This window comes from Kryptolebias marmoratus, linkage group LG2 (assembly GCF_001649575.2).
Source record: "Kryptolebias marmoratus isolate JLee-2015 linkage group LG2, ASM164957v2, whole genome shotgun sequence".
NCBI lineage: Eukaryota > Metazoa > Chordata > Actinopteri > Cyprinodontiformes > Rivulidae > Kryptolebias > Kryptolebias marmoratus.
This window is the reverse complement of record NC_051431.1, coordinates 10,118,707-10,134,852: the sequence shown is the minus strand read 5'-3', so window position 1 is coordinate 10,134,852 and position 16,146 is coordinate 10,118,707. Positions and strand designations below refer to the sequence as shown.

Here is a 16,146-nt window from a genome sequence, read left to right as displayed (position 1 = left end):
ATGGGGACAACTTTGTGTGCTCGAAACAGTGCTTTTCTCACAACTTGGTAAATGGAGATGCTTAAACAGTGAATATCAACATTTCCAATTTTCTTCAAAAACTACGCTCCCTTCATACTTCTGACCAATCAGGGTTTTATTTTCTTGTCAACTGATCTGAATAACAGTTTACATTTTCTTTCTTTTTAAGTTCACTAAAAAGCATGAAATTTGGTACAACTAAATTGGTGAAACAAAAGTGAATCAAATAATAGGTGACTTGAAAATAAATATTAATAGTTTTATGTGTACTGTTAAACGCTCAGAAAAATGTCTTGAGAAATATTTAAATTTACAGTCCCACCTAACACTGACATGAAAAACACTTCAATGCAATGATAACACAAAACTGTGGTCTGTCAACATGTCCCTCCTCCTACATATTTTTGCAGTTCCACAGAGACAGGGCTTATTTTAATAATGTACAAGCTGAACATAAATTCATAAATACCTGTTCCAATCTTCATGGACGTTCATGAGATTCAGCCATGTAATTTTGCATACTCAGATGACATAATGTTAGCACAAAAGTGGTCAGGACAATTTTGTGCACTTTTACAGCTGTTATTGGTGTCTTTTTCCCAGTCTGAGGAGTCACTGTGCAGACAAAGAGGAGATCCTGAGATCCCTCAGCTGTCTAAGGACGGAGACATTTTGTTGGGGGGAATTTTCTATTTTCACCTCAGCTGGAAAAACAGAGAAAACACTTATACACAAAAACCTCTGCCACTGGAATGCATCAGGTAAATTATATTATAGAATTGTATAATTCTCCTTGCCTTGGTATTCTGCATAATGTTAATAATGCAAATGATTGCACTAATTTAGAACATGAATTATTATATATTTGTCTGAATGAAGCTTGAGTTTCAGAGACTTCCAGTTTGCTCAAGCCATGCGTTTTGCCATTGAGGAAATTAATAACAATACAGACCTACTTCCAGGCATTTCTCTGGGATATAATATTTATGATACATGCAGTTCCATTGTCAAAAGCATAAAAGTCGCCCTTGCCTTGAACAATGGTAATGACAATGTGACTTCAACCTCTGACAAGCCATGTACCAGACCTGTACAAGTTCAAGCTATAATAGGAGAAAACTCTTCCTCTTCCAGCACAGCAATAACTACTGTTCTTGGACCATTTCATATTCCACTGGTAAGTAGAAATTATGAAAGTAAAAATATTCAATACTTTTTCACCTGTTAAAAGTAAAATCAGCTTTGTGATTGGTTTGTATTTTACATATTTATCTTCTCAACAGTTTTAAGATTCTTCTATAAATTGAATAATTTATTTTTTTATTTTATTTTTTTTGGTTTCAGATCAGCCACTTTGCTACATGTGCTTGTCTCAGTGACAAATCCAAGCATCCATCATTTCTCAGAACCATACCCAGTGACTACTATCAGAGCAGAGCTCTGGCTCATTTGGTCAAACACTTTGGATGGACTTGGGTTGGAGCTGTTAGAACAAATGATGAATATGGCAACAATGGCATGGCAACATTCACAGAAACTGCACAGCAATTGGGGATCTGTCTGGAATATTCTGTTTCCTTTTTTAGAACAGATTCAACTGAAAAATTACAAAGGATAATTGACATTATCAAAGCTTCAACTTCAAAGGTGATTGTTGCTTTTCTCACTCCTCGGGAAATGGAGATGCTTATACATGAATTGTCCCTTCACAACTTGACAGGATATCAGTGGGTCGGCAGTGAATCCTGGATCTTTGATTCTCAAATTGCAACAATGGATACAAATCACATCCTGGATGGAGCTATGGGACTTTTTATCCCAAAAGCACATGTCAGTGGTCTTAAAGAGTTTGTGCTAAATGTAAAGCCACTCAATTCATCAAATAATGACTTGTTTACAGAATTCTGGGAGGCACTTTTCAGCTGTAAGTTCAAGCAGTCCCAATCAGAAGAGATTCAAACAGAATGTACTGGACAAGAGGATCTGACTGGAGTGGAAAACAGCTTTACTGACATGTCACTCATGCCCATTTTAAACAATATCTATAAAGGAGTGTATGCAGTAGCCCATGCTCTGCATAATATTTTAAAGTGTAGTAAATCATGTAACAACAGTGTGCAGTTTGATCCATTCATGGTGAGCCAAATAACAACAGTAATGAAATAATTTACAGAAAAAAACAGCGAGGGAAAGCTATTTAATTTTTAAAATTTACAAATATGAAAAATTGCAAATTCCCATATTCTTGAATCATGAGATGTTTATAAAACCACTAAGTGATACTTACATTTTGTCTTAGATTTTGCATCACATTCGAAATATTCACTTCAAGACAAAAGATGGAGAGGAGGTGTACTTTAATGAAAATGGAGATCCAGCTGCAAAATATAAGATTATTAACTGGCAGCCAAGAGACAACAGCATTGTGGACTTTGTCTCTGTTGGTCTTTATGATGCATCGTTACCTGCAGACAAAAAACTAAATCTGCATAATAAGACCTTCATTTGGGCAGGGAGTTCAAAGCAGGTAATCTCTAACATTATATAAGCCCTGGCATTTGTTGAAAGAATGAATATTGCCCGCCATCTTTCATGCCAGAGTTTTGAATTAGGATAATCTTTATTGTTAATATATGACAGATTTTTTGTCTGTTTGGTCACCACATTACAATTTAGCTCAATATCTGTAAAATGGACTGCACAAAATCCATTTCTTAACTATTCTAGAGTCTACCACTTTGAATTTGTTTGACTCCAAAAAGGTTATCAAATGTGGTCATACTATATATTTAATATTTGCTAAATGAGAGTTTGATAAAAATTAATCCACTGATCTATGAGATAGTTTGCTATCACACAGGGTTGATTGTTTTAAACAAAGATCTTGTGCAATTCGTTAGCACTTGGATTATGTTCTGTGGATGACTCTGAGCAACCACCACACCAAAGTTTGGCTCAAAAGCTGTAAAATGACTTAAGAATAGCTATTTTTCTGTTTGCCAAAGTTGAATAGCTGTGGCAGTAATTTTGAATCAGGTTGACTCCAAATGGTATTCAGTTGTACATCCTGCATACACACACACACACTGCTTTTGTTTTTGCAGATGCCTGTTTCAGTTTGTAGTGAGAAGTGTCCTCCAGGAACACATAAAGTTCTCCAGAAAGGAAAACCAGTTTGCTGCTATGACTGCGTAAGATGTGCAGAAGGAGAAATGAGCAACGTTACAGGTTATAAAACATTTTATATAAACTTTCAAAATTTATTTTACAAAACAATGAAGTTATTATAAGTTTTATACCATTTCTAAAGTATGTTTTAAACCATTTTGAACTATTGTTAATATTAACTACTTATTCATATTATTATTAATTATAATAAATATAATCATTATTTTTTTTACCTGTACTTGAAATGAAGGATCTGGATCTGAGCAAGAATCTTTAAACATTTACTGGGTCGCTCATCTGTTAGTGAAAGTGTCTATGTATGTTATTGGACAGGTTTTACAAACAAACTATAGTGAAATGAAATAACTTTAAAGAAAAATGCATGCAAATCTATGCATTTTGAAACAAAACCTGTATGTTTATCTGTCTACAAACATTACAGTTTTGACAGTTTTAACTCAGCACTATGCAAAAGTTTCACACTTTCCAGCTTATCTGAAGATGTGCTGTTAGGCCATGCAAAGCGAAGGCAACCTTAAATTACCTTCCAATCCTAGTGTGAAGTTACTGTTGATGAGAAATTGGTTGTTTTTTGTTTTCTGTTCATGCATTTCTTACAGTAAAACAGATTTTTAGTGGTGTTGTCTCCAAACATGAGGCTTTGGATCTTGGACGTTTAGGTTTTTCAATATGGGTGTTGCACTCTCTACCCATTACTATATGGGTTTTCTTAGAACACCATGATTTCTTTTCGTAAGCTACTTATATTAACTGGTGACTGAAATTCAAGAGATCTTTGGCATACCTGCCTCTGTCCTGGATGGGTTCTTACAAAAGAAGCTCCAAATGTAAAATTAGTTGATCACACAAATTAACAGACTAATAGAAAGTAAAAATAAAAAATGATGCACTACTTTTCTGAATACTTCATCTCACTTGCATATGTATACCAAAGCAAAGTGATTTGATAAGCAGTGACAACTGCTGTGATTTTGGAGTTAAAATACTGAACAAAATGTAAAATGAGACATAACTTAACTCTATTATCAAATTGCAGATTCTATCACCTGTGTGAGATGTCCACTTGAATCCTGGTCAAATGAGAGAAGAGATGCCTGTGTAACAAAGAAAGCTGAGTTTCTATCATATGAAGAAATCATGGGAATACTGCTCACCACAGCCTCTTTATTTGGAACATGTCTGACTGCTGTTGTAGCTCTCATTTTTTTCAGATACAGGAAAACTCCTCTTGTCAGAGCAAACAACTCTGAGCTGAGCTTCCTGCTGCTTTTCTCCTTGACTCTGTGTTTTCTCTGCTCTCTGACCTTCATTGGACGTCCCTCTGAGTGGTCCTGTATGCTCCGTCACACAGCTTTTGGCATCACCTTTGTCCTCTGCATCTCCTGTGTTCTGGGGAAAACAATAGTTGTTTTAATGGCATTTAAAGCTACACTTCCAGGAAGAAATGTGATGAAATGGTTTGGGCCGACACAGCAGAGACTCACTGTTCTAGCTTTTACTTTTATACAAGTTATAATATGCATTCTCTGGTTAACCATTTCTCCTCCTTTTCCTTCAAAGAACTTTAAGCAATTTAAAGATAAAATCATCTTGGAGTGTGCTCTGGGCTCAGCTGTAGGCTTCTGGTCTGTGCTTGGGTACATTGGACTTCTTGCCATGTTGTGTTTCATTTTTGCTTTTCTAGCTCGAAAACTGCCTGATAATTTCAATGAAGCAAAATTTATCACCTTTAGCATGCTGATATTTTGTGCAGTATGGATCACTTTTATCCCAGCATACGTCAGCTCTCCTGGGAAATTTAGTGTTGCTGTAGAAATTTTTGCCATTCTTGCTTCTAGTTTTGGACTGTTGATTTGTATCTTCATCCCAAAATGTTACATCATGTTGATGAAACCAGAAAAAAATACAAAAAAGAATATAATGGGTAAAGGCAACTAAAATTATTCTGACAAGGAAAAAGCTCTGCGATGGCATAAACATTTTAAATGCTGTAATAGTTTTGATATGTGATATGGTAATTTACTAACCATGCTCAATACATTTTAGTAATTAGGTTGATTTGATTAATTCTAATTGTGTAGTGAAATACTAGCAGTATGTGAAAATTCTTTCTTTGTTTCAAGTGTTTTATATTACATGAAATTGAATAGTAGTATGAGTATTTTCTTCTTTCCTTCCCTTTAATTTTTCATGCTAGCTCTGGTAACTTTTTTTTCTGTAAGTCTAAATGACTAAAATTTGTTTTGAAAAATAAAATTAAAAAAATATTTTTATTCCTGTTGTATTCATTTTCATTGTTGTTTTTTGGGTTATATGATAACATTTATTTTAAGGCAATCAATTGCAAAGGATAGTGTTGATTTTGAGCTTTCTAACTTTAATGAATAACTTCACAGCATTCTTCTATGTGTTTTTTTACTGGCCCGAGGTGAAAGAACAGAGTGCAGAGCCATTTTTCAAACATTTAAATTGGTAGGGGTCCAATGTGGGTGGGATGCATGTGCCAGGACAAGCCACTTAATGATCTGATCACACATTCAGGCTCAGTATAGTACAGACTTCAGAAGTGGAGAGTGCAAGGGGCTTGTGATCTGCAGAAGGTTTGGCCATAGTGGCTGTTATCTGTTTTACTGTGCTGAAGATGGCATATGAGTTATTTAACCTGTGGAGAAAGGAGCCATCATTGGTTAGTATGGCTTTTCAATGTCCGTTTGTGACATGGGTAACCTGAGAGACAAACATGCTCCAGTTTGCTTGATAGAACTAGCCATGAAATACACAATCTGTCCCTACTGGCTTTACTTTGATTGTGTTCACTTTTGGTATCACACGGTAGATGAGCAAAGTGAACTTGGGATGCAGGAACAACGGAAGCTGATTGACCTAGGTTGAGGAAGGAACTTGCCTTACATGCTTCAGCCATACTGGTGTATACCTGGTCCAAGGTTTTACTTCCCCTGATGTGGCAGGAGATGTGTTGGAATTTGGGGAGTACTGACTTCTTCAGGTTAGAGTAGTTAAAGTCTCTCCCAAAAAACAAATGCAGACTCTGAATGTTTGCTAATAGCCAGATGCTGATTTTTCATTGGAGTTTTAGCATTTGCATTTGGGGGTGTATAACCAGGATAAATTCCAGGTTAACAACAAAGTTTGTGCACCAAGTTTTGTTTAAATAAATGTTCACAGTCCTCCTCTAGTTATACTGAAGTCATCAGATGTTCTGTCTAACTGTAGAGTATTCCTCCTAGTTCTCTCAGTAGCATTGACTAGTCTCATTTAGCCACATCTCTGTGAGGATAGTAATGTAGTCTATACATTTTTTGTTGTTTGGTCATCCATCTTGTTGGCCAGTGGCCACACATTTGTAAGCTCTTAGTCTTCTTCACTTCCATAGCCTTTGTTTACTGTCTCAGCACCACATCTGAGCATTTTCCTTAACTGGATAGTGTGTGGTATCCAATGGAAATTTCATAAATAAGTTGCATATTGGTTATAACACTACTACAGTTATATATTGTAATGTCTAAAAGCTCCTGTCAGCTATGCATGGCTAAAGTTAAACTATTCTGTATGAACAGTGCAGCAAGAAACAGGTAAATTACAAATAATTTGCATGTACTGGAAATTTGCTGAGCTTTGCAGTGTTCACATGCAGTTATATTGGTAAGATATAAGACTATTCTTAACTATGCCACGCAAAGGCAACGCGAGATAGGGTAGTTACACACAAGAGCTTGTAGACAGAGCTTGAAGACATTTTATCCAAAACAGGTTAAAAAACACAAACAACTCGACTTCTATTCTGTGAATGAATTACATGAATTACTTCCTTCACCCCCCTCTCAAACCATCTGTCTTCTTGGTCCAGAATATGAACATTTTGGTCCTCAAAAGAGTGTCCCTTATCCTTGACGTGCAGGTGCACAGCTGAGTCTAGCCCTAAAGAGCTGACCCTCCTGTATACAGCCATGCGTCTGTGGAGAAGCTGTTTGGTTTTTCCAATATAGAGGTCTGGTCTGGTCTTCTAAACTGCAGACACCACAACGCTCAGTTTGTGTTTAGGTGTTTTGTCCTTAGGGTGGAACAGCCTCTGTCTGAGAGTCCTGTTGGGCGGTAAATGTACCAGGATGATAATGCATATGTCTTGCAACAAGATGTAGAGAAGGCCTTTTTCACAATGGGTTTATTCAAACATACATTTCCATGAATAAATGTTACCAAAAGCAACTTGTAAAATATACTGTATAATGGCATTTAAACTTTTTCGGTATTACCCCTTTCCCATTATATTCTTTTTTGTATTTTTTTCTGGTTTCATCAACATGATGTAACATTTTGGAACTAGTATACAAATCAGCAGTCCAAAACTAGAAGCAAGAATGGCAAAGATTTCTACAGCAACACTAAATTTTCCAGGAGAGCTGACATATGCTGGGACAAAAGTGATCCATACTGCACAGAATATCAGCATGCTAAAGGTGATAAATTTTGCTTCATTGAAATAATCAGGCAGTTTTCGAGCCAGAAAAGCAAAAACGAAACACAACATGGCAAGAAATCCAATGTACCCAAGCACAGACCAGAAGCCTACAGCTGAGCCCAGAGCACACTCCAAGATGATTTTATCTTTGAATTCCTTAAAGTTCTTTGAAGGAAAAGGAGGAGAAATGGTTAACCAGAGAATACATATTATAACTTGTACCAAAGTTAAACCCAGAACACTGAGTCTCTGCTGTGTCGGCCCAAACAGTTTCATCACATTACTTCCAGGAAGGGTAGCTTTAAACGCCATTAAGACCACCATTGTTTTTCCCAAAACACAGGAGATGCAGAGGACAAAGGTGATGCCAAAAGTTGTGTGACGGAGCATACAGGACCACTCAGAGGGACGTCCAATGAAGGTCAGAGAGCAGAGAAAACACAGAGTCAAGAAAAAAAGCAGCAGAAAGCTCAGCTCAGAGTTGTTTGCTCTGACAAGAGGAGTTTTCCTGTATCTGAAGAAAATGACAGCTACAGCAGCAGTCGTACATGTTCCCAATAAAGAGGCTGTGGTAAGCAATTTTCCCATAACTTCTTTGTATGACAGAAACTCAACCTCTTTTCTTACACAAGCATCTCTTCTTTCATTTGACCAGAATTCCTGGGGACATCTCACACAGGTGACAGAATCTGCAAGTCAGTGATGAACTTTAGATTGGTTATCATTTTTAATTTTTGCAATATTTTAAAATAACTTTTAATTGAGCTGATTGAGAAATAACATCCTAAGTAAATTTTACATTTTTTACATTACATTACATTTTACATAGTTTTAGTACCTTTGATTTTCATATATTTAAAATTTTCTGATCCGTTTATAAAAGTGTCACATTTTTTTTGTAAGTTTGCTGATTTGTGAAACATATTAACTTTAAATTTAGAAATAGGGGACTATGTCAGAGAGCCTAAATTAAATCACCAATTACCTTTACTTATCCATGGGTTTCTAGACTAAATCAAATGTTTTTTGTTGTTTCATTTGCATTTCATAACTAAACAGGTGTTCAGAAAAAATTGGTTAATTTTAAAACAAATATTTTTTTAAAAAACTATTTCTTGTGTCAACCATGCTGATTGATGGATGAGATATCCAAACAACACATGATGTTCAAAGATTCCAAAGATAAAGTTCCTGTAAAAAAAACTCATTTGGTAATGTTCAAAGCATGTAGAAATTGTGACAAACTGAGTTAAGGTTGTAATAACTTTAACATGATTATTTCAAAGTTTTCATTAAATATTTCATAACCTGCAATGTTGCTCATTTCTCCCTCTGCACATTTTATACAGTCAAAGCAGCAAACTGGTTTTCCTTTCTGTGAAACTTTGTGTGTTCCAGCAGGACACTTCTCACTGCAAACTGAAACAGGAACCTGTATGGACAAAAACTGCATGGTATATCAATCTCTGTGTTTGTGTGTGTGTATTACAAATAAAATATTTTTTAACCTGCTTTGATCCTTGTGTCCAAACAAAAGACTTATTTTGCAGGTTTAACTGTTTGTCTGCTGGTAATGATGCATCATAAAGACCAACAGAGACAAAGTCCACAATGCCATTTTCATTTGGCTGCCAATTTATAATTTCATATTTTGCTGCTGGATCTCCGTTTGCATTAAAGTAAACTTCCTCTCCTTCTTTTGTCTTGAAAAGAACCTTTCGAATTTGCTGCAAAATCTTAGACAATAGATGATTATTATTTAAACAAATTTCCTTTTCTTTCTTCTACATTTTAAAATACAAATAATTTTCTTTACTGTTGGCTTGTTATATAAAATCCTTCATTACTATTGTTCTTAAACTCACTGTTAATGGTTCAAGATGCACACTACTGTTGCAGGTTTTATTACACTCCAAAATAGTGTGCAGAGCATGGGCTACTGCATACACTCCTTTATAAATGTTGTTAAAAATGGGCATGAGTGACATATCAGTGAAGCTGTTTTCCACTCCAGTCAGATCCTCTTGTCCAGTACATTCCGTCTGAATGTCTTCTAAATGGGACTGCTTGAACTTACAGCTGAATAATGCCTCATAGAACTCTGTAAACAAGTCATTATTTGATATATTTAGTGGCTTGATATTTAGCATGAACTTTTTCAGACCACTGACATGTGCTTTTGGGATAGACAGTCCAATAGCTCCATTCAAAATGTGAGTTTTATCCATTGCTGCAATTTGAGAATCAAAGATCCAGGACTCACTGCCGACCCACTGATACCCTGTCAAATTGTGAAGGGATATTTCATGGATAAGAATCTCCATTTCCCGGGGAGAGAGAAAAGCAACAATAACTTTTGAAGTTGAAGTCTTGATAATGTCAATGATCTTTTGTAATTTTTCAGTTGAATCTGTTCTAAAGAAAGAAACAGAATATTCCAGACAGATCCCCAACTGCTGTGCAGTTTCAGTGAATGTTGCCATGCCATTGTTGCCATAATCATCATTAGTTCTAATGGCTCCAACCCAAGTCCATCCAAAGTGTTTGACTAAGTACGCCAGAGCTCTGCTCTGATAATTGTCACTGGGTATTGTTCTGAGAAAAGATGGGTATTTGGATTTATCACTGAGGCAAGCACATGTAGCAAAGTGGCTGATCTGAAAGAAAAAAACAAAAATAAATTTTATCTGTAGCATATGTTAAAAATATAAAAATGACAAAAATGTAAAATATGAAAGATACACAAAAATTAATTTACTACTGCCACAGGAAAGAAAATCTGTAAATAAATAAATAAATAAATAAATAAATAAATAGAAAATAAAGGTGTTAAACCTTCACAAAATGATATTTGTTCCTACCAGGCAACAAAAAAAAAAAAACATTTACAATTTACTAATTTTGTTTGAACAGCAGTGACTCACCAGTGGGATATGAAATGGCCCAAGAACAGAAGCTATTGCTGTGCAAGGAGATGAGGAGCCTTCTCCCACTATAGCCTGCACTTGTAATCTGTTACATGACTCCTTGGAGGTTGAAGACACATTGTCATTACCACTGTTTAAGGCAAGTGCAACTTTTATGCTTCTGGCATTGGAGCTACAAGTGTCATAAATATTATATCCCAGAGAAATGTCTGGAAGTAGGTCTGTACTGTTATTAATTTCCTCAATGGCAAAACGCATGGTTTGTGCAAACTGGAACTCCCTTAAATTTAAACTTCATTCAGACAAATTTAAATAATTAAAAAAAAAACTTTTGACACAGACGTTACTTTTGTTTTAAAATAAATCAATCAGTAGAACTTAAAAACAATAATACAAAACAAGTGCAGCAAGATAAGCAATAGATGTTTATAGTACACTTTACCTGATACATTCCAGTGGCAGAGGTTTTTGTGTGTAAGTGTTCTCTTTGTTCTTCCAGCTGCCGTGAAAGTAGAAGATTCCCGCCAACATAACGTCTCCATCCTTTGATAGTTGAGCGATCTCAGGATCTCCTCTCTGTCTGCACAATGACTCCTCAGACTGTAAATAAGACACCAACAACAACAGCTGTAAAAATGTATAAACCTTTTTTGGCCACCTCTTTGCAGACATTATGTCATTTAAAGAAGCAAAATCAGCTGGTTTCATCTCATGAACAGTATTGCAAATTAAAGACTTGAACCAGTAAATTTAGAACTTGAACTTTATGAATTTAGAATTAGCTTCAACATTATTTAAATAGGTAATGAATCTGTATTAGTAAGAGGTGGGGCTAGGGGCATACTGACAACCTATACAGTTTTTCCGTGTATTTTTTTATATGTGAAATGTGACATGAATGTCTGCTCATGTGCAATGGAAAGTTATGGTAAATGTCTTTATTTATGTTTGGTTTTTTTTCAATAAAAAAAACAAAGTATCGTTTTAACGTTAAAACGATTAAAGCTGAAATTTCCCATGACATAAAAACTTACATAGAAGAGAATGATGATGGACAGGTTAATCCGGTGATGGTATGGGACGCACTTAAGGCAGTAATAAGAGGAAAATTGATAGCAAAAACTGCGGCCCTTAAAAAATCCAGAGTGGAAGCTTATGAAAAAGAAAGAGTTCAATTGACAGAACTAGAAAAACAACACAAATTGACCCAAAATCCTAACCTACTTATAAAAATAAAAGAAGTAAGAAACAACATAGATAAGATACTTACTTATGAAATCGAAAAGAAATCAAAATTCATCAGACAATCATATCATGAAGTGGGATCTAAAGGAACAAAACTGTTAGCAAAGAAACTTAAAAAGCAACAGTCTGACAGGAATATCCATAGAATGAAGGATGGTGAGACAAATCAAATGATATATGACCCAGAAATTATAGAGGACATGTTTAGGACATATTATCAGCGGTTGTACAGTCAACCTTCTTCTGCTGAAGATGGACAGATAAAAGCCTTCTTGGAGTCACTGGATCTGCCCTCAATTGGAGAAACCCAAAACAAACTTCTCACTTCCCATATAACAAGAATTGAAATACAAAAAGCAATTAATAGGTTAAAAAATGGCAAAACACCAGGGAGTGATGGACTGCCATCGGAGTGGTACAAATCATTTAATGAAGATCTCTTACCATTACTAGAAAATTCATTTAATTATACATTGGAGCACGCACTGCTTCCGCCATCTTGGAGAGAAGCGATTATAACAGTTATTCCAAAAAAGAGGAGAAGTGAGACATGTTCTGACTATAGACCTATATCTATTCTAAACATGGACTATAAAATCTATACTTCAGTATTAGCAAAACGTTTTGAGCAATTCATTGGGGACATTATAGATGAGGACCAAACAGGATTCATTAGAGGTCGACAAATGCGAGATAACATCAGGAGGGCACTTCACATTGTAGATCATATTCAAAATAAAAAGATTAAGGCTGTTTTGATCAGTCTTGACGCAGAGAAGGCTTTTGACAGTGTAGGCTGGAACTTCTTATATAAAACACTTGAAAAATTTGGTTTTAACGAAAAAGCTGTACAGTGTGTGAGGACCCTATACCAATCACCAATGGCCAGAATCAAGATTAATGGAAATCTAACTGATAATATAAAACTTGAACGCTCAACACGTCAGGGATGCTGTTTATCACCAACAGTATTTGCAATTTATATTGAACCACTGGCACAATACATAAGACAACATAAGGATCTTAAGGGTATTGATATATATAATGAGACCCATACAATAGGTTTGTTTGCAGATGATGTAATTTGCTACTTATCAGATCCCGAAAATTCACTGCCTTGTCTGATCAATCAGTTAGAGACATTTGGCTTCTACTCAGGATACAAACTAAATTTGAAAAAGACACAGGTTTTGACATTCGGTTATACACCATCTGAAACAATACGTCGAAATTATAATTTAAACTGGAACTCTAATATGATGACTTACCTAGGAATAAAATTAACGAAAAACATGGATGATCTATATAAAGCTAATTTTATTGGAGTGGACCAAGAAATTAGGAGGGATATTAGAAGGTGGGATGTCTTAACACTAGACTTCAGCTCTAGAATTGAAGCCATAAAAATGAACGTGTTACCAAGGTTATTATACCTCTTCCTGGCTTTACCTATAGAAATCCCGGATAGACAGTTTAAAACATGGAACCAGATTTCATCTAGATTCATATGGAACGGCAAAAAACCCAGAATAAAATTTGATATTTTACAATTAGAGAAAGAGAAAGGAGGTATGGCATTACCTGACTTTAGAGAATATTACCACGCTGCCCAAATAAGTCCCATAATGAATATAAGTGCCAAAAATTATGAAGCAAAATGGAAAAATATCGAACAAAGAGTCCAAGGTAGAGAATTGCGAAGTATCATTGGAGATATAGAGGCCACCAAGAGTATACTTAGGACTGTTGATACCGTTACTAGATTCTCACTGGGTAAATGGTTATACATAATTAGGAAATGCAAATTAGAGAAACACTTATGTCTGATACAGTGGCCAGCCTATAATAAATATTTTATTCAAGACTTACAATTTAAACAGTGGCTGGGAAGAGGTCTAACAGCAATAAGTGTAGTCCTTAAAGATGGACACTTTAAAAGTTTTCAGGAACTACAGCAAGAGTTTGCTCTAAGGACTCAAGATCACTTTAGATACCTACAATTAAGGGACTTTTATAACAAAGAGATAAAGCATAAAATAGACCCAAATGAAAATGGGATTGTCAAAATGCTGATTGAGATCTATAAGGGTAAAAAGCACAGAACAGTATCCTTACTTTATAAATATTTGTTAGAAAATAGAGGCACTAACACATTGGAAATTAAGACAAAATGGGAAAGGGAACTGGGCATTCTGTTAACAGAAGACGACTGGCTGAATATCTGGAAGACCCAAATTACAACATCCTCTTCCAGAATCTGGAGAGAATACTGTTGGAAGAATGTAATCAGATTTTTTATAACACCCAAAATTACTAGTAAATTCAAATCCAGAGTTCAACCATGTTGGAGAGATTGTGGAGCGCTTAATGTTAATCATGCGCATATTTTCTGGCTTTGTCCCAGGATTACACAGTTCTGGGACAAAATACACAAAGAGATTGTAACAATACTGGGATATTCAATATCTAGGACCAGTCAGGTTTTATATTTAGGTCTTTCGGAAAATGTTGTACTTAATAAAGATTGTTACTTGTTCAAAATTCTGTTGGTAGCAGCCAAAAAAGTAATAACCAGGAAGTGGTGTCAATCTGAGCCTCCCACCATAGAGGAATGGACACAAACGGTGAACTCGCTATTTGAGATGGAGATTCTAACACACAGACTGAGGACACAAGAAGAGCAATGCCAGGACAAATGGGAAAAATGGACAAATGTCACATCAACGTTACAGGACTAAATTAGGATATGCCGTCCCCTTGTATTTTGTGCCATTCAGTTAAGAATCCCCCTTAATGTGTTGTTTTTATTTTGTCTTTGGTTGTTCTGTATTGTCTGCTTATTATCATTTCTATGTTGTGTTTTACTTTTTTTGGTGAGTCTACTCTGAAAATGTTAATAAAAATAAAGTGATAAAAAAAACAAAGTATGTGAAAACATGCTTTATGTCAATGATTTGTGAAAAAATGAATGAAATATCTTCTGATCTTTTTCTGAAAGCTGAAAAATACTCAAGAAGTAGAGGTAAAAATAAATCTATCCTTTTTTAAAGCTATTTTTGGTTTCCAACAAATTATAATGTTTCACTCCTGTTTTTGTGGAAAATTAAAAATGTTCTTCCTATCCACTGAGCAACTCAATGGATAGTTTTTATCTTTTACCTTTAACATAACATCCACATGACATTGATAAAGACATGCTTTCTTAAAAAAATCATCTTTGAGAAAGCCAATAAAATTTTAACAATCAATATATTTTTTACAACTCGACTTATTGGACCACAACATAAAATGAAGACTGAAGACAGCTGAAAGTTTAAGAATCTTATTTGTGATTATGAAAAAAACAACCAATATACAGTTTAAAAAGAGTCTCTAAAACCTGATAGAACCAAACAGTCAGCAGCCACAGTGGTGATCAGCCTCAAGTCTCACCAAGCATCCTTTGTGCAAACTGACAGGTGCCGCAATTTAAGACTGTAGCACTACCTCTGCAAGGTCAGAGAGGATGTACTCATTCCATATGTGAAGCAAGTGCTGGTATTGTTGGATCATCCCAATTTCATTTCTTCTCCCACAGATCTTGGATCCAGACCTTAACTTCTGTGGAGAAGGGTACAAGACATTCCAGGGGATCAAACTGGCTGACTAACATTCAGTAAATAGACTACATGGTTGTCTTATTTGCTTTTACAGCTCAAGATGTATAAGAAAAAGTATGATTTTTACAGTACCACAATAATAATAATAATTTACATTCATAATACACTTGTCAGGTGATGGAGAGTTGGTCGGACCTAAATGCCGACTGGACAAGGAGGAACTTGCAATAAGATGCAATTTAAAAGAATGGCAAGGCTATGATCAGGATTTAATCCTTCAAAGTGTCCACAGACTGAAATGTCCAAAGAGAGTCAGGAAGAGAATTCCACAAGTGAGAGGCAGCAGCACAAAATTCTTATTTCTCTTTCTTTGCAGTTTTGTCCTGGGAATAATACCTGGAAAAAGGACCTTCTTATTGTATGAAAGGCCCTGCAAAAGTCATATTTTAGCACTGATCTCTTTAGAAAAAGCAGAGGAGAGGCATTTCTTAGAAAGACGTCTAACTTGGTAGAACATTCCATGTACAGTATTTTGTTTCTAACTGCCACAGAGATCCCTGAATGGTAGCAGCACGCAATTCAAGGATGATCTCAATGTTGGTCAAATTAACCAAAACAGGTTAAAGACCTGAAACTGAAGGGGTAGCTAAAGACTGTACAGTGTTTCACCAACCGGACTATGTGA

The 16,146-nt window shown here is 35.5% G+C and overlaps 2 protein-coding genes across 2 annotated transcripts; one reads left to right on the top strand and one right to left on the bottom strand.

The window, feature by feature from the left end:
- The first annotated feature begins 919 nt into the window (after positions 1-919).
- LOC108240900 (extracellular calcium-sensing receptor-like) lies at positions 920-7,161 on the top strand. The gene is made up of 6 exons (XM_017424697.2): positions 920-1,198; positions 1,366-2,157; positions 2,321-2,548; positions 3,126-3,249; positions 4,247-5,140; positions 7,130-7,161. Exons 1-6 carry the CDS (start codon positions 935-937, stop codon positions 7,159-7,161), a joined length of 2,334 nt encoding a protein of 777 aa, XP_017280186.1. The 5' UTR covers positions 920-934.
- A 319-nt stretch (positions 7,162-7,480) lies between these two features.
- On the bottom strand, positions 7,481-11,241 carry LOC108240879 (extracellular calcium-sensing receptor-like). Its single transcript, XM_017424676.2, has 6 exons — positions 11,060-11,241; positions 10,615-10,909; positions 9,556-10,347; positions 9,199-9,426; positions 8,999-9,122; positions 7,481-8,379 (listed from the first exon to the last, which is right to left on the bottom strand). The coding sequence occupies exons 1-6, from the start codon at positions 11,146-11,148 to the stop codon at positions 7,481-7,483; spliced, it is 2,427 nt and encodes an 808-aa protein (XP_017280165.1). The 5' UTR covers positions 11,149-11,241.
- Positions 11,242-16,146: the final 4,905 nt, after the last annotated feature.

What these genes read in the sequence shown, in the direction of transcription:
- LOC108240900 (XM_017424697.2), top strand. Translation starts at nt 935, where the DNA reads ATGCGTTTTGCCATTGAGGAAATTAATAACAATACAGACCTACTTCCA. An exon ending in TGCAGTTTGATCCATTCATG is followed by an intron (nt 2,158 to 2,320) that starts GTGAGCCAAATA and finishes ATTTTGTCTTAG; the next exon opens with ATTTTGCATCACATTCGAAA. An exon ending in AAAGAATATAATGGGTAAAG is followed by an intron (nt 5,141 to 7,129) that starts GCAACTAAAATT and finishes CTTGACGTGCAG; the next exon opens with GTGCACAGCTGAGTCTAGCC.
- LOC108240879 (XM_017424676.2), bottom strand. Translation starts at nt 11,148, where the DNA reads ATGTTGGCGGGAATCTTCTACTTTCACGGCAGCTGGAAGAACAAAGAG. An exon ending in GGACACAAGGATCAAAGCAG is followed by an intron (nt 9,123 to 9,198) that starts GTTAAAAAATAT and finishes TTGTCCATACAG; the next exon opens with GTTCCTGTTTCAGTTTGCAG. An exon ending in AGAAATGAGCAACATTGCAG is followed by an intron (nt 8,380 to 8,998) that starts GTTATGAAATAT and finishes ACTGACTTGCAG; the next exon opens with ATTCTGTCACCTGTGTGAGA.